The 22,393-nt window shown below is 42.6% G+C and overlaps 1 protein-coding gene across 4 annotated transcripts; it reads right to left on the reverse strand.

Moving 5' to 3' along the window:
- Positions 1–188: 188 nt before the first annotated feature.
- LOC139550331 (endophilin-A2-like) lies at positions 189–22,369 on the reverse strand. Of its 4 annotated transcripts, XM_071361166.1 has the most exons (10): positions 21,963–22,340; positions 14,658–14,799; positions 8,776–8,844; positions 8,432–8,648; positions 8,121–8,254; positions 7,848–8,006; positions 6,354–6,457; positions 6,062–6,192; positions 5,882–5,935; positions 189–4,766 (listed from the first exon to the last, which is right to left on the reverse strand). In XM_071361166.1, exons 3-10 carry the CDS (start codon positions 8,842–8,844, stop codon positions 4,582–4,584), a joined length of 1,053 nt encoding a protein of 350 aa, XP_071217267.1. In that variant the 5' UTR covers positions 14,658–14,799; positions 21,963–22,340; the 3' UTR covers positions 189–4,581. The 4 variants fall into 4 exon arrangements, with proteins under 4 accessions (XP_071217267.1, XP_071217266.1, XP_071217265.1 ...); XM_071361165.1 differs by lacking the exon at positions 14,658–14,799 and having other exon boundaries at positions 5,888–5,935; positions 21,963–22,369; XM_071361164.1 differs by lacking the exon at positions 14,658–14,799 and having other exon boundaries at positions 21,963–22,369.
- Between the last annotated feature and the right edge of the window lie 24 nt (positions 22,370–22,393).

Consider the following 22,393-nt stretch of genomic DNA (forward strand, 5'->3'; position numbering starts at 1 on the left):
TTTTGAAACCACTGATTAGATTGTCCTATTAATTTTAGCTACCTAAAGGAGCATGTAAATGAAAATGGGTGTGCAATAGACAACTACAATGAAAGAATGAATATGCGAGAGACTTTTCTGGAAATTGTAATTTATATGTAAATGAAGGTATCATTCACATCCCCCCCTGAAGACACATCCAGCAGACGGAGGGCCACTTCACATTTATTTAAGAAGCGATCAGACAACATTCCTCATTTACATCGTCGCAAAAATATACAATACATGACAATACAAAGATAAAAGAGAATCCACATAAAGATAATCCTGCCTTGGTTCAAACCTCGATCCACGGACAGCGTAAAAACACGGAGCCTCAAAATAAGGCATCATCGCTGAAGCAAGACGCATAACCTATAGACACATGCAGGCAACGAGCAATTTACAATGGACACTTCACAAAATGATTCTGTATATTAAAATAAAGCTATTATTAAGTAAGATAATACTCGTAATATCAAAATAATATGATACTCCTGTGCGATTTGGTAGAAATACCCATCTTCGAATGTAGTGTGAAAAACATAAATAGATTGTCACCAACGGCATTAGAATAGTTGAAGACAACGACACCAGTCCGCAAAAACGGACATGCTTGATCTGAGCCCTTTGTTACATTACTCATAGACACCGGTAAACAAGGTACTGAGCCCTTTGTTACATTACTCATAGACACCGGTAAACAAGGTACTGAGCCCTTTGTTACATTACTCATAGACACCGGTAAACAAGGTACTTAAGACAACTGGAGCTCCTTTCCCCCTGCCTGCCTAGTTCCTTTTATTTAGGCTAATGGGACGTGGTAACCCACACCTGAACCTAAACATTAATCACCTACAGAGGCACTAAAACCCAAACCATGTTAACACAACAAATATAGCCCAAGAGACATGTAAACATTAAGTTAGGAGGAACGCGTTTAGTTTATGCACATAGGATATTAGTTTTTTTTGGTAGAGCTGCATGTTCTAGGGAAGGAGTGGAGGGTAGTAGTGGAGAGGGAGATGGGGGGGGGGTTATGTAGTGATCTTTGAGAGACAGTGTTTGAGGGGGTGGATTAAGAGATGTCGGAAGGGGGTTTAGGGATGAAAATGGGAGGAGAACAGGGGCAGGTGTGAGAGGGGTAGGAGGCGAGGGGGCAGCGGAATTGGGGCAGATAGCCAGTGAGTGGGGGTAGGGTAAAGCTGTCCTGTGCCTATTTCGACATAAAAAAAATGCGTCTGTTCCGGATACAATTCCACGGGTGCCGTGAAGGAGTGTAGCAACTAGATAACGAGGATAGACAGTTATCGGCTGTGAGTAGGGCTCATCACAGTTCTGAGGCTCTGGGTAAAAAGGCGTAGCTGGAATTGAAACACCCAGAAAGACTAATAAAATCCATGGTCATATACAGTACTATTTCCTCTCTCTCCCACCCACACCATGGGGTGACACGTAAATACAAAAACGACCCTTCTTTCAAATCCCCTTTTGGCAGCGGGTTGGATCGAACACACAGTCCCTGTGGTTATATCCTCTGAAGGGATGGGTTTGGGGCCATTAAATATTGTGTGGATGAAGGGCAGGTTGTAGGCAGGTGGGTTGAATAAAGAGAAAATAATACCTTAAAAAAATCCATAAATGTATCATTCTTGTGCAATTTTTATCTTTAGGCTACATTGAGGTATTTCTTTCATTATCTTAGGCTATCTGGCATTAGTGCATAAGCCTAAACTTTAGGGCCTACCTGTACGCGCGGCAAATAGCCTACACACCAATCACTTTTAGGAACAGGCAGAAAAAAAGTCAATCCATGGAGGCAAAAAGGACAATGTTGGAGTTTCAATAAGAGAAAAGCTACGAAAGGAGAGTTGAAAATAAAGAGAAGAGAGGGCCAGAAAAGTCCTGTTTGGGAAAGATGTGGTGAAGCAGTAAAAGAGGATAGTGGCAGCTATGTTATGTGATGATTGGGAATTAAAAAACTGACTAACGGCGAATAAACTATAAACTATCAAAATAAAGTTGCACACTCCATGTATAAACTTGGCTGACAATTTTTTTTTCGTGCCTCACAATCATCACATGTATAAACTCTCAGCAATTTAATGGGTATTTACCAACGTTTTGCCATCACCTAAGGGTAGGAGGAAGGCACAGTGATTCCGAAAACGTTGGTAAATACCCATTAAATTGCTGAGAGTTTATACATGTGATGATTGTGAGGCACGAAAAAAAAATTGTCAGCCAAGACGGCCTTCAAATAGGCCTATGGCACGTCAAGGGAACTGTAGCCTACTGTTTAGATGGGTTAAATTGAAACTGAAATCTGGACACTGACTGTATGCAGGTCTATAACCTCTCATACTTAATATGAACTCCTGCAGAATTAAGCATGTCTTGCAGTAAAATTATACACTAAATGTAGATTTTTTTTTAGAAAAAACAATTTCAAACCACAAAATTTGCATCCAAGCCGAACTGAAACCTTATCAAAAACATGTTAGGTCGTTCACAGCTTTCTATTTCCTAGTCAAACTGATGTAATTTGGGAATCTTGCACATAAAACCGTAAAAAATATATATGTTCTGTTATTGCATTTTCTCCCCAATCGCTAAACGTTTTTGCTCTGTGAAACTTTATCGATGTCAACTAGATTGAAGCATTCATTCTATTGATTTATGACATTCTAGAATGCAAGGGTTTAGTTAGTCTTCTAGGGCAACATATGACAGAAGAGAAGCTGTATGTATATAATTATAGACAAGTTGACTAACAAATAGCCTACCAAAATGTCAGAAATCATAAGCAGAAACATGTCTAAATAAGGCAAAAAAAATCCCCGCACTCTCTGTCCCAAACAATATTCCTGCAGTCTTTGACTAGCCTATAGTGCATTTTCTATATTTGCGGTTTAGGGTTGGGCCTCGGACGTTCACTTTATGACATAGTCAGGCGGATGGGTTATTAGCAATTGCGGGTGTTAAAACAGCTGATCCAAGCACCACTAACACACTGTATGCAAACTGACTGTAGCAAGTGAATAATAGGAGGTCACTCTACACTGTTACTTTGGCTTCAGCCCTCAGGCACACGGGGTTAAGCCAGAAGGAGCAGATGGCTTCAAATCTAAGTTAGAACACAACACAAACAGAACAAAGCACTTGGGTGGGCAATGGAAAGTTTTCCTTTTTGATCTTTTGACCATATAAGAGTTAGCAAAAATAAGAGAGAGACAGAGAAGAGGAAGGCAAAGGGGTATAGCAGACAAAAGGAAGATCTCAAGAAAAGGTCAGAGGGGACAGACCGGCTGGATTTCTCATCCAATGGGTTTGAGTAGGAGACGAGGAGAAAGCAATTGAGATCTTCCCAGTCAATGAAAGGCAGCCTTGCAGCTGTAACAGTACTAAACAGAGATAGTGTTATAGATAGTGTTATAGTGTTTAGAGACATAGTATAATTGGTCTGCAGAGCTGTGTGTATGCCAACAGACAAAACCATTCACTACAGTTATTTACTAGCCTAGGTGGCCAACTGTTTCCAACAACATATATTTGCCTTGCCAAGGAAATGGCAACGTTGGCTTTAGTAGAAACAGGTAAGCAAACAGGCCAACTCTTCACGTAAGTTTAGACCCAGAGAAAAGCTGAACAATCACATTTACCAGGTATGGGATGGATTAGAAAAAGGACCATAAAATAAACAAAAATCAGTACTGATGTCCATGCAGGACAAGCGCCTAGGCACAGTTCTAGGATCAGCTTACCTAACCTTAACCATAAGTGGGAAACATACTAAACTTATCTTAGATCAGTCTAAGGGCAATTTCATCCTACACCTGAAGGTATAACAGGCTTAAACCACCAGAGGGCAGCATAGGACAGCTAAAGCCAAGATCTATCTAACTCTCCATACCAGGGAGGAAAATAATTGGTGTGTATGGATTTTGTGTTTTTATATAAGAAAAAGAGTGTGCATTAAAATTAACCAGAATTTCATGCAAAGATTCCCAATTGTGGAAGAACAAAACATATTTAACCATTTTCCCTAGAATTAAGGGCAATAAGGTAAATAGGTGATTAAAGGTAACAATTTCAAGGCAATTTGTTGCAGTTCTTTTTCTAGGTCTGCTTAAAGCACACATCTGGTAGTGTTCATGGGTACAGGTCACCCATAATGACAAACATCTCCTCTAGTAACCCCATCTCCATACGTCCCGGTAAGGGAGGTGTAGTGTAGAAAGTGTAAAGAGAATGAAAACGAAGATACACCTTCCTTGTACTAACCTTTCCATCAACATCTTCCTCCCACTTTTTCTATCCATCCATCTTTAGGTGAATCTCAATCTATCTAAGGTGACCTCATTTTATTTTCATACACTGATATTTCCTTGTCCTGCTTTATTTAGATCAGTGATCATCAACAGGAGGAAGTCATTTTAGACTTTTGAGATGCCCCCCGTCACCTACCGCTGTCCTCCCTCCTCTCCTCATCTCTCCCTTCCGCTCCTCATCCCTCCCTCCCGCTCCTCATCCCTCCCTCCCGCTCCTCTTGTTCTGTCAGTGTTACAGGGGCACCACCACTTCCACATAGTTGTTGGGGAAGAATCCTGATTGGCCGCGGATAATGCCCTCCAACCAGTTCTCGTCGATGCGGTTGGTCAGCATGATGATGTCGCCCTCGCAGAAGCCCAGCTCACCCTCGTTCTCCGGCTCGAAGTCATACAGGGCCTTAGCACACGGCTCAGAGGCTGGGGAGAAGGAAGGGGGAGGAATGTGTTGAAGAGGGAAAGAGAAAATAAACTTTCATTTGACATTCTTCTGAAACGGATTCAGCAGCTTTGCTTTTCAAACCAGAACCACTTCCAGAGTTTAGATAAGTGAGAGGCAGGAAAGGGACCAGAACACTTCATAAACGTCCAAACCGCTGGGCTCACAGGGTTGAAGGGAGACGTTACCTGTTACCAGATCCAGTGTGCGGGGTTAGTTTAGTCCCCCCAGGATTCCAGGATTCTGTTATCGCAATTTTTTGGGGAGAAATCAACAATTCTCGCATATTATGCGAGGGCTTGCAAATTTGACCAATCACTGCACTAGTTCCGCAATTAAACAGTCAAATCACAGCAAAATCAACCAATTACTGCACATTTACCGCATAATATGGTTCAATCAAGCCACACGTCAACAAACTTTTTCGCTCGTCAGCATATTTTCGCAAGTAATTAGATTTTTTTCTCTAATTTTGCCATGCAAAATGTCAGAATTGACTCCCGTGGGGCGCAGCGGTCTAAGGTACTGCATCGCAGTGCTAGAAGCGTCACTACAGACCCAAGTTTGATCTCATGGCTGAGTCGCAGCCGGCTGCAACCGGGAGACTCATGCGGCGGAGCACAATTGGCCCAGTGTCGTCCAGGTTAGGGGAGGGTTTGGCCGGCCGGGATGTCCTTGTCCCATCGCGCTCTAGCAACTCCTGTAGCAGGCCGGGCGCATGCATGTTGACACGGTCGCCAGGTGTATGGTGTTTCCTCCGACAAATTGGTGCGGCTGGCTTCCGGGTTAAGCGGGCATTGTGTCAAGAAGCAGTGCGGCTTGGCAGGGTCGTGTTTCGGAGGACGCATGGATCTCGATCGTCGCCTCTCCCGAGTCGTATGGGAGTTGCAGCGATGGGACAAGACTAACTACCAATTAGATACCATGAAATTGCAGAGAAAAAATGCCAGAATTGCTGCAACGATGAAGTGAAGTGAGTAAGGGGTTAAAGCTTCCCACACACACCATTCCATGTTAGTAAAACTCTCCTGGAATGAAGTGAGTCGATTAAGTACCATGTTAATTGCCACTCTTTCACCCTCAATCACAGACTCACACTCACAGTGTCGACTGTTCTTCATGGACCGTGTTCTGTGGAAGGACGTGACGTCTACGGGGGGGGGGGGGGATTTATACATAGAGAAAGATCAGTTTTGGGCTGGTGAGACAAGACTACAATAGATAGATACATACAGAAACACACAGAGGCACACACACAGCTAAGGGCCAGTCTTACCTGAGGAGTATGAAGGGGGGTTGGCAGAGGGGGAGTACTCTCCATTTGAATGCTCCTGCTCTTCGTAGTCAAAGGAGGCTTTGGGTTTAGGAGTGTACTCACGCCTGGGGCGAGACTGGGCCTCGTTCACCCTGATACACACAGCAGAGGGGATGAATCAGTCACACGTAAATACACACAACGACAACCAACACAAACAGCTTCAACTGAATTGTAGAAGTCCACACACACACACACACACACACACACACACACACACACACACACACACACACACACACACCTGACCTACCTGTCTCGGAGTTTGTCCGTCAGCTCCTCCAGAATCTGCACAGCCTGTTTGTGATACTGCAGTTGTGACTCGACCAGAGAAGCCATCTGACTCACCTGCTCTACCTAGAGACAAGCACAGTGACCAGTCAGATTCATCAATACAGGGGACTGGACTAGAAACGCCATTACCAGGGGGGCTGGACTAGAAACGCCATTACCAGGGGGGCTGGACTAGAAACGCCATTACCAGGGGGACTGGACTAGAAACGCCATTACCAGGGGGGCTGGACTAGAAACGCCATTACCAGGGAGGCTGGACTAGAAACGCCATTACCAGGGGGACTGGACTAGAAACGCCATTACCAGGGGGACTGGACTAGAAACGCCATTACCAGGGGGACTGGACTAGAAACGCCATTACCAGGGGGACTGGACTAGAAACGCCATTACCAGGGGGACTGGACTAGAAACGCCATTACCAGGGGGACTGGACTAGAAACGCCATTACCAGGGGGACTGGACTAGAAACGCCATTACCAGGGGGACTGGACTAGAAACGCCATTACCAGGGGGACTGGACTAGAAACGCCATTACCAGGGGGACTGGACTAGAAACGCCATTACCAGGGGGACTGGACTAGAAACGCCATTACCAGGGGGACTGGACTAGAAACGCCATTACCAGGGGGACTGGACTAGAAACGCCATTACCAGGGGGACTGGACTAGAAACGCCATTACCAGGGGGACTGGACTAGAAACGCCATTACCAGGGGGACTGGACTAGAAACGCCATTACCAGGGGGACTGGACTAGAAACGCCATTACTATGGTTAATTTACACTTCTGTTCTCTCTTCCCCCCCTTACCACCCCGAGGTCAATTTAACGACTCTCGAAACTGCTTTGTTTCTGATTAACATGGCACTAACACATGTTGTACTCAGTCCCCTCATCTGATGAAATAAAAGGTAATTACCAGAGACAGGCCAACTAAGACTGGTTTGGCACGTTCTTAGGTTGCAGAGTCATAGTGGAAAACTAGAATCGTCACCTATTACACATTGTGACATTACATAACTGTTCCACTCACTAGCTATGGAGTCGTGGCAAGCTGACTGCATACTGGTCCTGAAATACTCATCAACGCTAATGATAACGTTGTTGCCAATGCTAGCGCCAGTGCTACTACTAATGCCAATGCCAATGATAACAGATGTTGAAGCCCCTACTGGGTATTATGGTTTGGGAGTATGAAGCCTGAATTTCTACCCAGCCAACCAATGGAAAAAAGCCTCTTCCTTCTTAACTAAAGAGATTTTCCTTGCTACTGTTGTTTCTACTTGCTTTCGATGAGTTTAAGCCCATTTGTTGCTGTGAAAGTAAGCACTTTGCGACTAATTCATTTGTAAGAAGCACCATACAAATAAAATGAGATTGATTGTTGCTGTCCATCTCTGGCATTATTCCCCAGATCCCTCAACTCTAACCCTTGACCCCTGAGGTATGTCTCACATCAGTCTCCAGCAGGTTGTGCATGGAGCTCTCTGCCATCTCTTTGGACTCGTGGAACTTCTCCAGGGCTGATCTCAGCTCCTCGTCTGGGATCTTCCCCTGGCGTTTCTTCTTATAATCGTAGTCCAGACGCCTGCCTTCCAACTTCTTCAGATGGTGCTGAGGAGGGAGGAGAGAGTCCTCCATTAGTTGATTGTGAAGGGTTAGAAAATAAAATGTGTAACGTTGAGGGAGAGTTGAGAATCCCTTATTCATCTCATTCTAGGTCTCTACCTGGATGTCTTTGATGTCCTTGTCGACAACGGCCTGCAGTGGATCGATAAAGTTCTGTTTGACATCGATGTCCAGGGAATCTTTGACCTCAGCCAGCCTCTTCATGGACTCGCCCACGTCCACCAGGGCGCCACCTACAGGACAAAGACTGTTACATGAGAATGGGCACACAATCCCCTCACCGGCCACAATAAAGAACAAGGTTCTTCTGTCGAGTACGTGGTCCCTACTTCACACACAAACGCACCTGGAATTCAGTATTCTGGTAAAATAAAACTTATGGTAGTTTATGAAATCAATCTCTTTCTTACCAAAGTTGGTGTCCTCTCCAATCTCTCGTCCGAACTTGGCCATGCTCTCCCCCAGAAGCCCTTCAGCCTGGGGGTAGCCAGGGCTCTTCACCTGGCCCCGCATCTTAGACACCGTGTTCAGCATGGTCAGCTTGGCCCTGGACGCTGGGTTGGGCTGCAGGTACTCCGATGTTTTAGAGATGACATCCACCACCGCTTTACTGGTCACATCTGCCCTCTGTGGGGAAGTGAAGAAGGAGAGACAGCGAATGTATAATCTACTCTGACAAAATGGATCGATAGGAAAATCCAATCTTAGGTTAATAGGAGTGTATGTTTTTTTGCGTTGGGGAGAGATCACTTACCTTCTCCAGATCTTTGAAGTCTTCATCCAGCTTGGTTCCCTCTGCACCTCCGACCTTCTCACTGACCATCTACAAAAGGACCAGGCAGAAGGAGAATAATAAGTTCAAGTCTTTTACATGTATTCTGCACAGGACATGACTTTTCCATCACAGCAAAGCCGTTCCTAATTCAGACAGAACAGTAGCACTTCCTCTGTAGCAGCTCTACTCTGGTTAGCCCTGTATCAGCAGAGAAGACCTAACCACAGACAGTTTCCTTTTATACAGTTACAAACGCAGTCACAGACAGGAACACTTTTTCACAGAGAGAGACTCGCACGCAAACAAGAACCAGAAGCATTGGGTTTATTGGCAGGTCATCAAAACAGACTCATTGTAGAGCCTATTTGTTCAACATGTGACTCAGTGCAGCTATCTTCAGGGCCTAGGCTATACAGTGCATTCGGAAAGAATTCAGACTCCTTGACTTTTTCCACATTTTGTTACGTTACAGCCTTATTCTAAAATCGATAAAAAAATTGTTTCCCCCCCTCAATACCCCCTAATGACAAAGCAAAAACAGGATTGAGAATTTTTTTGCGATTTGGGGAGTTATTTGGGGAGTTTCTCCCATTCTTCTCTGCAGATCCTCTCAAACTCTGTCAGGTTGGATGGGGAGTGTCACTGCACAGCTTTTTTCAGGTCTCTCCAGGGATGTTAGATCGGGTTCAAGTCCGGGCTCTGGCTGGGCCAAGGGCATTCAGAGACTTGTCCCGAAGACACTCCTGTGTTGTGTTGTTTGTGTGCTTAGGGTCGTTGTCCTGTTGGAAGGTGAACCTTTGCCCCAGTAGGAGGTCCTGAGCAGGTTTTCATCAAGGATCTCTGTACTTTGCTCCGTACATCTTTCCCCTCGATCCTGCATTGGTCTCCCAGTCCCTGCCGCAGAAAAACATCCCCACTGCATGATGTTGCCACCACAATGCTTCACCTTAGGGATGGTGCCAGGTTTCCTCGAGACGTGACGCTTGACATTCAGGCCAAAGAGTTTAACCTTGGTTTCATCAGACCAGAGAATCTTGTTTATCATGGTCTAACAGTTCTTAAGGCACCTTTTGGCAAACTCCAAGCGGGCCGTCATGTGCCTTTTACTAAGGAGTGGCTTCCGTCTGGCCACTACCATGAAGGCCTGATTGTTGGAGTGCTGCAGAGATGGTTGTCCTTCTAGAAGGTTCTCCCATCTCCACAGACAAACCCTGGAGCTCTGTCAGAATGACCATTGGGTTCATGATCACACCCCTGACCAAGGCCATTCAACCCCCATTGCTCAGTTTGGCCGGGCGGCCAGCTCTAGAAAGAGTCTTGGTGGTTCCAAACTTCTTCCATTTAAGACTGATGGAGGCCACTATGTTCTTGGGGACCTTCAATGCTGCAAAAAAAAAAAATTGGTATCCTTCTCCAGATCTGTTCCTTGACACAATCCTGTCTCTGAGTTCGATGGACAATTCCTTCAACCTCATGGCTTGGTTTTTTTCTCTGACATGCACTGTCAACTGTGGGACCTTATATAGACAGGTGTGTTCTTTTCCAAATCATGTTCAATCAATTGAATTTTTCCACAGGCGGACTCCAATGAAGTTCTAGAAACATCAAGAATGATCAATGGAAACAGGGTGCACCTGAACTCAATTTCGAGTCTCATAGCAAAGTGTCTGAATACTTACGTAAATAAGGTATGTTTTTTTATTTTTAATATATTTGCAAAATTTGTCATTATGGTGTATTGTGTATATTTAATTCATTTTAGAATAAGGCCGTAACGTAACGTGGAAAAAGGCAAGTGGTCTGAATACCTTCCGAATGCACTGTATGTCACTACATGAACACAGCAGATGGGTTAGCCATCTTTATAACAGTGTTCTTTAACTTCTTATGGCTGCAGGGGCAGTATTGAGTAGCTTGGATGAAAGGTGCACAGAGGTGCCCAGAGTAAATGGCCTGCTCCTCAGTCATAGTTGCTAATATATGCATATTATTAGTATTGGATAGAAAACACTCAGAAGTTTCTAAAACTGTTTGAATTATGTCTGTGAGTATAACAGAACTCATATGGCAGGCAAAAACCTGAGAAGTTCCACTTCCTGTTTGGATTTTTTCTGAGGCTGGTAGATTTTCAACCAAGCTCCCATTGAAATTACAGCGAGATATGGATGAGTTTTCACTTCCTACGGCTTCCACTGGATGTCAACAGTCAATAGAACTTTGTCTGATGACTAATGTGAAGGGGGGCCGAAGGAGACAGGAATGATTCACCACTACCATGAGGTGACCACGCGCGTTCACGTGAGAGGCAGCTCCGTTCCATCGCTCAACTGAAGTCAATGTAATTCTCCGGTTGGAACGTTATTCAAGATGTATGTTAACAACATTCTAAAAATGTATTCAATACATCGTTTCTACTGCCTGTTACGGAACTTTTGGACATTTCGTCACGTTATAGTGTACGCGCTTTGTGACTTTGGAATTGTTTACCAAACGCGCTAACCAAAGTAGCTAATTGGACATAAATAACGGACATTATCGAACAAATCAAGCATTTATTGTGGACCTGGGATTCCTAGGACTGCATTCTGATGAAGTTCATCAAAGTTAAGGAAACATTTATCATGTATTTTCTGGTTTCTGTTGACTCCAACATGGCGGCTAATTTTACTATTGTTCTGAGCTCCGTCTCAGATTATTGCATGGTTTGCTTTTTCCGTAAAGTTTTTTTTAAATCTGACACAGCGGTTGCATTAAGGGGAGGTATATCTATAATTCCATGTGTATAACTTGTATTATCATCTACATTTATGATGAGTATTTCTGTTGAAACGATGTGGCTATGCACTATCACTGGATGATTTTGGAACTAGTGAATGTAACGCGCCAATGTAAACTCAGATTTTTTTATATAAATATGAACTTTATCAAACAAAACATGCATGCATTGTGTAACATGAAGTCCTATGAGTGTCATCTGATGAAGATCATCAAAGGTTAGTGATTAATTTTAGCTATATTTGTGCTTTTTGTGACTGCTATCTTTCGCTGGAAAAATGGCTGTGCTTATTGTGGTTTGGTGTGACCTAACAATCGTTTGTAGTGCTTACGCTGAAAAACATATTTGAAATCGGACACTTTGGTGGGATTAACAACAAGATTACCTTTAAAATGGTATAAAACACATGTATGTCTGAGGAATTTTAATTATGAGATTTCTGTTTTTTGAATTTGACGCCCTGCACTTTCACTGGCTGTTGTCATATCATCCCGTTAGCGGGATTGCAGCCAGTCATGGAGACCCACAGTGTGTGCAGGCTTTTGCTCCATACCAGCAGTTTTACACACCTGATTCAACTACACATCAAGCCCGTTGCCAACCATACCAATTAAATTTAAACTGATCAGTGCGCAATAGGCTATATTGTGTGTAATACCCACCCCCTCAGTCCTACTGGGGCAACAATATTTTTGATGTGAAACTACAAGTTACCATTATGGCTGGGAATTGCCAGGCACCTCACGATACGATATTATCACGATACTGTGCCGATACAATATGTATTGCGATTCAATACTAATTTTATTGCGATTTTGTTAGGGCTGACCCCAATTAGTCGACAGGTCGATTGTTCGGTCGATAGGACTTTGGTCGACCAAGATTATTTTTTTTGTTGAGCAGTAGAATAAACTCAGCAAAAATAAATAAACGTCCCTTTTTCAGGACCCTGTCTTTCAAAGATAACTCATACAAATCCAAATAACTTCACAGATCTTCATTGTAAAGGGTTTAAACACTGTTTCCCATGCTTGTTCAATGATCCATTAAACATTAATGAACATGTACCTGCTTAACGGTCGTTAAGACACTAACAGCTTACAGAAGGTAGGCAATTAAGGTCACAGTTATGAAAACTTAGGACACTAAAGAGGCCTTTCTACTGACTATGAAAAACACCAAAACGTCGAGATGCCCAGGGTCCCTGCTCATCTGTGTGAACGTGCCTTAGGCATGCTGAAAGGAGGCATGAGGACTGCAGATGTGGCCAGGGCAATAAATTGCAATGTCCGTACTGTGAGACACATAAGACCGCACTACAGGGAGACAGGACGGACAGCTGATCATCCTCGCAGTGGCAGACCACGTGTAACAACATCTGCACAGGATCGGTACATCTGAACATCACACCTGCGGGACAGGTACAGGATAGCAACAACAACTGCCCGAGTTACACCTGGAACGCACAATCCCTCCATCAGTGCTCAGACTGTCCACAATAGGCTGAGAGAGGCTGGACTGAGGGCTTGTAGGCCTGTTGTAAAGCAGGTCCTCATCAGACATCACCGGCAACGACGTTGCCTATGGGCACAAACCCACCGTCGCTGGACCAGACAGGACTGGCAAAAAGTGCTCTTCACTGACGAGTCGCGGTTTTGTCTCACCAGGGGTGATGGTCGGATTCGCGTTTATCGTAGAAGGAATGAGCGTTACACCGAGGGCTGTACTCTGGAGCACTCTTGGAGGTGGGAGGTCCGTCATGGTCTGGGGCGGTGTGTCACAGCATCATCGGACTGAGCTTGATGTCATTGCAGGCAATCTCAACGTTGTGCGTTACAGGGAAGAAATCTTCCTCCCTCATGTGGTACCCTTCCTGCAGGCTCATCCTGACATGACCCTCCAGCACAACACTGCCACCAGCCATACTGCTCATTCTGTGCATGATTTTCTGCAATACAGGAATGTTAGTGTTCTGCCATGGCCAGCGAAGAGACCGGATCTCAATCCCATTGAGCACGTCTGGGACCTGTTGGATTGGAGGATGAGGGCTAGGGCCATTCCCCCCAGAAATGTCCGGGAACTTGCAGGTGCCTTGGTGGAAGAGTGGGGTAACATCTCACAGCAAGAACTGGCAAATCTGGTGCAGTCCATGAGGAGGAGATGTACTGCAGAACTTAAATGCAGCTGATGGCCACACCAGATACTGACTTACTTTTGATTTTGACCCCCCCCCCCCTTTGTTCAGGGACACATTACATTTCTGTTAGTCTGTGGAACTTGTTCAGTTTATGTCTCAGTTGATTAATCTTGTTATGTTCATACAAATATTTACACGTTACGTTTGCTGAAAATAAACGCAGTTGACAGTGAGTGGACGTTTCTTTTTTTTTGCAGTGTTAATATTTATTACCGTTCAAACGTTTGGGGTCACTTAGAAATGTCATTGTTTTTTAAAGAAAAATCTATTTTTTTACCATTAACATCAAATTGATCAGAAATACAGTGTAGACATTGTTAATGTTGTAAATGACTATTGCAGCTGGAAACGGCAGATTTTTAATGGAATATCTACATAGGCGTACAGAGGCCCATTATCAGCAACCGTCACTCCTGTGTTCCAAGGGCACGTTGTGTTAGCTAATCCAAGTTAATTACTTTAAAAATGCTAATTGATCATTAGAAAACCCTTTTGCAATTATGTTAGCACAGCTGAAAACGGTTGTGCTGTTTAAAGCAATAAAACTGGCATTCTTTAGACTAGTTGAGTTTCTGGAGCATCAGATTTTGTGGGTTCGATTACAGGCTCAAAATGGCCAAAAACAAAGAAATGTCTACTGAAACTCGTCAGTCTATTCTTCTTCTGAGAAATTAAGGCTATTCCATGCGAGAAATTGCCAAGAAACTGAAGATCTCGTACAACGCTGTGTACTACTCCCTTCACTGAACTGTGCAAACTGGCTCTAACCAGAAAAGAAAGAGTGGGAGGCCCCGGTGCACAACTGAGCAAGAGGACAAGTACATTAGTATCTAGTTTGAGAAACAGACACCTCACAAGTCCTCAACTGGCAGCTTCATTAAATAGTACCTGCAAAACACCAGTCTCAATGTCAACAGTGAAGAGGCGACTCTGGGATGCTGGCCTTCTAATGTACTTGTCCCTTTGCTCAGTTGTGCACCAGGGCCTCCCACTCCTCTGTCCATTCTCGTTAGAGCCAGTTTGCACTGTTCTGTGAAGGGAGTGATGTTATTTTAAATTGACAAAAAAAGAACCCTTTCTTTCAAAAACAAGGACATTTCTAAGTGACCCCAAACTTTTGAACGGTAGTGTGTGTGTGTGAGATATAATATATATATATACACACATACATACACACATACGCCTATCTCAGTGAACTAATCCATTGCGGAGGCCTAGACTAAAAGCCAATTTATGCTTGATGTGAAAATGTGGCCAGTGGATCCATATGGAGGGTATGACCAATTGTGAAGCCTCCGGAGGCATGCAGAGGCCAAATCATCCTGTATAAACACATTAATTTCCTTGAAAACTTCCTTCACAACAGCTTTGCGCTGCTCCGTGGAGCGCAAGAAGTATGAATGCCCTGACTTCTGCAGAGGCCGTATCACCATAAATGCTGCATGGCCAATGCAGATGTCGGATTGACCATGCAGCGCCCAGATTCACAATGCACTTCTCTCTCCAGAATGCCTTCTCTCCCGCCAATTGGTGCACATTTATTGTTTTCATAACTTCATTGTGTGAATTGTTTGCATTTGATTGTTAAGTGTATATCAACTCCCCATTACATATATCACCAGTAGTACATTTACCGTTAATTCCTATAATTTGTAATCTTCAATGTTTGTTTGGTTACGGTAATTTCTGTTAATGCCTTCAATATATTATTATTCCTTTTACCGTTCTCATTGTGGAGTGGACAAATTGTTTGCATAGCGCACAACCAAATGCAACACTTGTGAGAAACAAGTTTTGGTTTATTTCATACCATTCAGGAGTTTCTTCAATTCAATTTAGTCATTGTCTTTTGTTTGGAGCGCTCCTGTCAATGTTGATTAAGCTTAAAAGTAAGCCTATAGGCTACCTGGTCTGCACGCTAATGTAGGCATGTAAATGTGCCCATTTGTGGATCTGATAGTATTTCTGATTGGCTTAACGCACCACCACTAATGACCTGTGGAGCTTCTCAAAATAATGTTGTTATCTTCACCTCAAAACAAAGTCTGTTTTTACATCCATTAAGAAAGACAATAGTTCCTCAATGTATTTGAAAAATCTTTCCAGCTCTCTCCCTTTCAAAAACCACTCACGTGAAAAGGGAGAAATGTCATGTTCTGATCTTGTGGAAACATAAAATAGGCCTACCTGATTACTTCTTGTCAGTGCTCGACTTGGACTGAAATAAGTTCCGGTACTCATTTTGGGTGCTGGTACTGTTTATATTTTAGGTGCAGGAGCTAATATTCTATAAAAGAGGTACATGATGAGGACCAGCTACTGACAGCTGTAGTCCTCATTATGCTACATGACATAACTAGGAGGTGGGCCTGCCTGGGAGTGGGAATATATTTGTGGCGTTTGTGTTCATGTAATCAACATGTCTCTCTGGTGTGTGTGTTCATACGAGTTTTTCCTTTCTGTGCATTAAAATGTGGCAGTATCCCATCAGCGGTTCATTAAAATGTGGCAGTATCCCATCAGCGGTTCAAGATGTAGCAATTGAAAAGGCCACTGATTTTATTGCCCGAGTAGCAAGATGAACAACACGTGTTGCAGTCCTCATGCCTCCTTTTCCCACCAGAGATGAGTTTATCAAATTGACTTATTTGTGGATAAAACGCTGAGCTTGATGACGTGGTGCACATAAAAATAAGTTTTGCGGTTAAATTCCCATGTACCGAATCATTGAATACAAGTTAAATGGGTTTTCATCGCGTTTTCAACTTGTTATATACAAATTATTCATTGTATGTATAGCGAATGAGCCCACTCTGGTCTTTGCGCGTGCGCTCTAACCAACAGCTGGCAGATACAGTGCTGGCTACCTAGGCTACATGATGAGATTCCTATTTCAGACAAAAGAGCAAGATCCTTTTTATTTGTCAAACGGCAGCCAAGCATCGATCATTATGTCAGCAGAATAAGACCCTCAATATTTAATGTAAAGCAGCATCAAGCTCGTCACCGTGCACTTTCAGCACGCTGTGAAGTTCATCATAACATTTCATCTGTAGCCTAATAAACTGCATGCTTTACCGAGTCATAGTGGGAGGACCACACAACATATGGTTATTATAACAATATTTACTCATAAAAGGCATTTTTACCATAATTTCTTGCATCCTTAATTTTACAAATAAAAAGATCCCACCTTGTCGAGCGTAAAGTTGTCAACATTTGGAAAGTTTACCGACAAATTTGCTGTTTCCATCAGGGCTGTCATGTATTTTAATCACATAAAAAGGTTGGATGGAAACCTGGTTACTGTAAAGTCCTAGTTATTTTGTTGCTTTGACAGTGATTTCTGAAGATTTCTCTTTTATTTAATGTGATTAGTGATTCATTTTACATCTGTCCCTCATTTTAAGGTCAACCCTGTTACGTAAACTGAACTTTGGTTTCAATATGTTAAAACCATTCCTTATGATTAGATTTTTTTTGAAACATTTGAAAAATAAAAATAGAAAAGACAAATCAGAGTAAAAGCAGTTCAGATGGTTCTACTCTTTTTGGCAATTTTCTGGTGGAAAACTGTGTTAACACGTCAACCTGTTACTCAGACAGGCTAGAAATGTTCATTTCATTTTTAGGGTGAAGCTTGCATTCAATTGCCACTCCCTGTTGCACACAACATGCTTCCATTCCCCCTGTTACAAGGGGATTCATGGCTGCTTTAAGAATAAATCTTCAACCCTCTTTAGTTGGCAATTACTATAGTCATTTTTTTTGTGATGCACCGATATTACATTTTTAGCAGATACCAATATTTTCCTTGCCCCAAAAAAACAATACCGATATTTAAAATTTGAGCTGCCTTTTAAGCATTCTAGAACAGTTAAAGTGTTAACACACACACACACGCGGGCGCAGGTCTAAGGTACTGCATCTCAGCGTAAGAGGCATCACTACGGTCCCTGGTTTGAATCCAGGCGGTATCACATCCAGCCGTGATTGGGAGTCTCATAAGGTGGCGCACAATTGGCCCAGTGTCATCTGGGTTTGGTCGTCATTGGAAATAAGAATTTGTTCTTAACTGACTTGCCTAGTTAAGGTTACACACACACACACCTGACCAAAAAGTTATTTTGTTGGCATTTATGCATGTCCCCATTACCAGTAAAACATTATCAAAACCTATTTCTTTCACTTACTTGCTGTGCTATTTCGTTGTTAATTTGTTAAGTCGTTTCATTCTCAACCAGGATTTCTATGGAACGCAGTTTGGGTCTTTGCGTGTGAAATAAGCTTGTTGACCAATCAGGACCTGAATATGACTGCACATCACAATTTAACGAGTTCATCGATTTTTTACGTAGTTATTACACATTGATTACACTATCACTCTTATTTCATATGTCACAATGATTCATTGATACGTATTCTATGATGCTGGTAAAGTTTTCCCACGTACCTACAGTCCTGGTCATAAAAAAAAGCTGGCGAGTTTCATGGATGCAAACAATGTTCTTCCCCAAAAAAATAGCAAAACAATCTGTTTCAGTAGCTATAGTTAGCTAGCTAACTATATAGCTAGGTGTCATCATCTAAAATAACCCTCATTTATAAGACAGTTCTTATTTGATTAATGCTGGTCAGAACCATCTATGTGAAGCTAACCACAATAAGGATTAGCCACAATAGCAGACTTTGCAGTTAGCCTTCAAAATAAAAGTATGTAATTGACAGTGATGCAAATGAATACAAATAGTAGAATTATGGCATAATTGAATAGATTATGCTAAACAAGGTTGGAATGTTATATAAAATCAACAAAAGACAATCACACTGGATGTATTATACTTTAGAATTGCATTGGGGGCATACATATTTCACTGTACAGCCTTACCTATGGATTGTGGATCAATGACACAGGGTATCAGTCTACTCAGTGACACCCAGAGAACATTAGCATTGTAGCTCTTATTGCGGGACTCTGAAACAACTGTGAATTGAGCCACATTTATTGTCAACCTGTGTGTATTGAACACTATTCCCGAGGAAAATTGTTCTTACTCTTTTAAATGACTGCTCGATCCACACAGCAGACATTGTGGGGTAGGTTAGGAATACTGTGTTGCAAGTGTAGCGCAAAATTTTACGTTGCGTATTGTACCTACAGGTATGCATGTCAGCTTTGACATCGATTTTGCAAATCGGCGTTAAACTATACATCGGGCCGATACCGATGTAGGCATTTTTAAGCTAATATCGGCCGATTCCGATATGTTCACCGATATATCGTGCATCCCTATTTTATTTATTTATTTAACCTCGAGATGGGAAAATGTGTTTATGAAGTTGAACATGTGCTCTTTTTTTAACACTTCTCAAAAAAGGCCCCAAATTAGTGGAACAACCCATTAGATGATCCCATGTGAGGAAGTGAGTGTGTGTTTACCTGCAGGCTGTTGACCGAGTCTGTTCTCCTGGCTTAATAACAACCCAGGAATCCGGTTTGGGCACTACTGCAACATTGCCAGGATTCCAAAGCACACCAGAGCCAGGAGAACAACTCACCCAACAATCACTCACAGCTGTGTGAACAACACACCAACAGACTGACCTATTTCCAAAACAGGCCCCTATAACATAGCAGATGGCCTCATAAAAAGGGTCAGTACACTCAGACACCCACACTCATTTCTCCCAGAGATATTTAATGACAGGGGTTTGAGAGTGACTAGGCCTTGCCTACTAGGTGCCTTCGTGCCCATTTACCCAAAAACCAGTCAGACTATTCTATAGTAGTGAGGTGAGTGGGACAGTCAGGCCATTTCAGTTCACACACAACACACTGTGTTACATCACTAATTATGGAGGCCTCGAGAGCATTTACTACTAAAGATCAAATAGAAACTGTTAAAAATTGGCCTCTCAAAGCTGTCAGATGACTTCCTTAGGACTACTTACAACCTGTTCTGTAACTACTTCACTTGTGGCCAAATGCAGATTGTATTAGTATCTGCAAAGGCTATAATGTATCTCAGATCCATCCAATGCAATAACAACCCTTTTATTTGTGTTACACCACTAGTACTTCCTAGCCTCCGGTTTTCAGGGGATATTAAAAAAATATAGCCTGTGAAGCGACATCCGCTTTTGGACGTTAACAAGGCGACACTTATCTCAACTCCTCCTTCACATTTACATTTAAGTCATTTAGCAGACGCTCTTATCCAGAGCGACTTACAAATTGGTGCATTCACCTTATGATATCCAGTGGAACAACCACTTTACAATAGTGCATCTAACTCTTTTAAGGGGGGGGGGGGGGGGGGAGTTAGAAGGATTACTTTATCCTATCCTAGGTATTCCTTAAAGAGGTGGGGTTTCAGGTGTCTCCGGAAGGTGGTGATTGACTCCGCTGACCTGGCGTCGTGAGGGAGTTTGTTCCAAGAGGCATCACTACAGTCCCTGGTTTGAATCCAGGCGGTATCACATCCGGCCGTGATTGGGAGTCTCATAAGGCGGCGCACAATTGGCCCAGTGTCATCTGGGTTTGGTCGTCATTGGAAATAAGTCGTCATTGGAAATAAGAACATTTACTGGATTGGTTGAACATTGCAGAAGAGAACCTCCCAACAGTCTTTCCCCCAAGACCAGTATGTAAGGAATATAGTTTCAAACATTTATTTTACACCTGTTAAGTTAAGTACCTCCTAAACAGGAGATACATTCCACATAAAGGTAATAAGCATGTTTGTATCCGGCGAGTAGGTGCTAATCAGTGTGTGAGTGAGGAATACACCTGCCATGGCTGGTAGGCCTAGCCATGGAACCATCAATCATGGACTCATCTGCAAATTGGCACAATCACTCCAAACACATATCACTTCATGAAGATGGACAGGTGAAGGGAATGGGAGAGGGGGAAAGGAAGAGACCAGTGTGGTGGCACTGGAGGGAATGGAATGTCCATCTCCCTCCCAGAAGCACCAAACCTTCCCTGCGTCCCTCCTAACAAACGGACAAGTGAGAGTAACTTCAGAGGTGCATTCTGTGTTGTTATTCATGACATTGATCCATTGCTATGACAATGAAGGCGGTACAGATAGGTCAAACTACAGATACTTATATACAGTACCAGTCAAGTTGACACACCTGCTCATTCAATGAAAAAAAACACAACTGATTGGCTCAAACACATTAAGGAAAGAAATTCCACAAATATTTTTTTTTAACAAGGCACACATGTTAATTGACATGCATTCCAGGTGACTACCTCATGAAGCTGGTTGAGAGAATGCCAAGAGTGTGCAGAGCTGTGCAGAGCTGTCAAGGAAAAGGGTGGCTATTTTGAAGAATCAGAAATATATTTTGATTTGTTTCATACTTTTCTGGTTACTATGTAACCAGAAAAGTATGAAACATGTGTGTTTTTTCATAGTTTTGATGTCGTCACAGTTATTCTACAATGTAAAAAAACATATATTTTTATTTTAAAGAAGAAAAACCCTGGAATGAGTAGTTGTCCAAACTTTTGACTGGTACTATGTGTTATCGTAATACAATGTCCATGAAATGAGATCATCCTGACAAAAAATAACTGATTGGTTGAGCTCAAATTAAAAGGGTTTATCACATACAGCTAGATTAATTCCCCTCTAGTCTTCCCCGCTTTATCCATTCCTCCAAGGAAGAAATTGTTTTGCTAAACTCAGAGAAAGAGAGAGAGGGGGGGGAGTATTTAAAGTGAGTCATTTAACGTTCTGATACGAAACTCACTAACGTTAGTTTGTTTATGTTTGCATAGAAACATTTGTTATGACACACCGAAACAATGGCGCTGTTTTCAAACACTGTTTTTATAGTAAATTGAAACAATGTGTCAATCTCATTACGACACGACAAATTACGTTATGTGCTGAACTGACAGCTAGCCAGCTACTAACATAGCCAACTCACTGGAGCTATGCAGATTTAACTTTGCAAGGACTTTTCAGGCCACTGAAGTTAGCCATTAAACAAATGTAAAAGTTAAATCATTTAGCCAATAAATAAAACATTTGGGTCAGATATTTCCTTGTCAAAAGGCACATTTAACTAGTTAGCATTACTTGTGCAATATAGCCAACGTCGCTAGCTATCCAGCTAACTTAGCTAGCTAACATACAATATAACTTTAGCCGAAGTAAAAAGTTGTTCACTGACCTGGCTTGCTTTGTAAAATTGTTTCTTGAAGCCTGCGACTGACATTTTTGATGCAGGATATAAGCTTCTTTCTTTACGTGCAAGTTGCTTTTAAATAATTGCTGAACGTTTGATTATAGGAATAGCTCGCTTAAATTTCTCTTCTGCGTCGTTTTCTCCGCAGCGGACTAAACTTCCTTCACGGTGGAGTTTAGTCCTCAACAGTGGATCATACTCTCCTTCAAGCTAGTTTTCCTTTGCGAGTGGAACTTGCCTGGCAACCAGTCTACTTCCTGCAAGGCATAGTAGCTTCTGCTATACTGAACAAAAATATAAACGCAACAATTTCAAATATTTTACTGAGTTACAGTTCACATAAGGAATCAGTCAATTGAAATAAATTCATAAGGCCCTAATTTATCGAATTCACATGGCTGGGCAGGGGTGCAACC

The sequence above is a fragment of the Salvelinus alpinus genome, chromosome 23 (genome assembly GCF_045679555.1).
Source record: "Salvelinus alpinus chromosome 23, SLU_Salpinus.1, whole genome shotgun sequence".
In the NCBI taxonomy this organism is placed as follows: Eukaryota; Metazoa; Chordata; class Actinopteri; order Salmoniformes; family Salmonidae; genus Salvelinus; species Salvelinus alpinus.

Bases quoted from the DNA above. Each gene is read 5' to 3' on its own strand.
- LOC139550331 (XM_071361164.1), bottom strand. From the start codon at position 22,007: ATGTCAGTCGCAGGCTTCAAGAAACAATTTTACAAAGCAAGCCAG. The intron at 6,458-7,847 runs GTGAGACATACC...GCTTGTCTCTAG, and splicing joins ACAACCTGCTGGAGACTGAT to GTAGAGCAGGTGAGTCAGAT. The intron at 5,936-6,061 runs GTAAGACTGGCC...CCCCCCCCGTAG, and splicing joins CCCCCCTTCATACTCCTCAG to ACGTCACGTCCTTCCACAGA.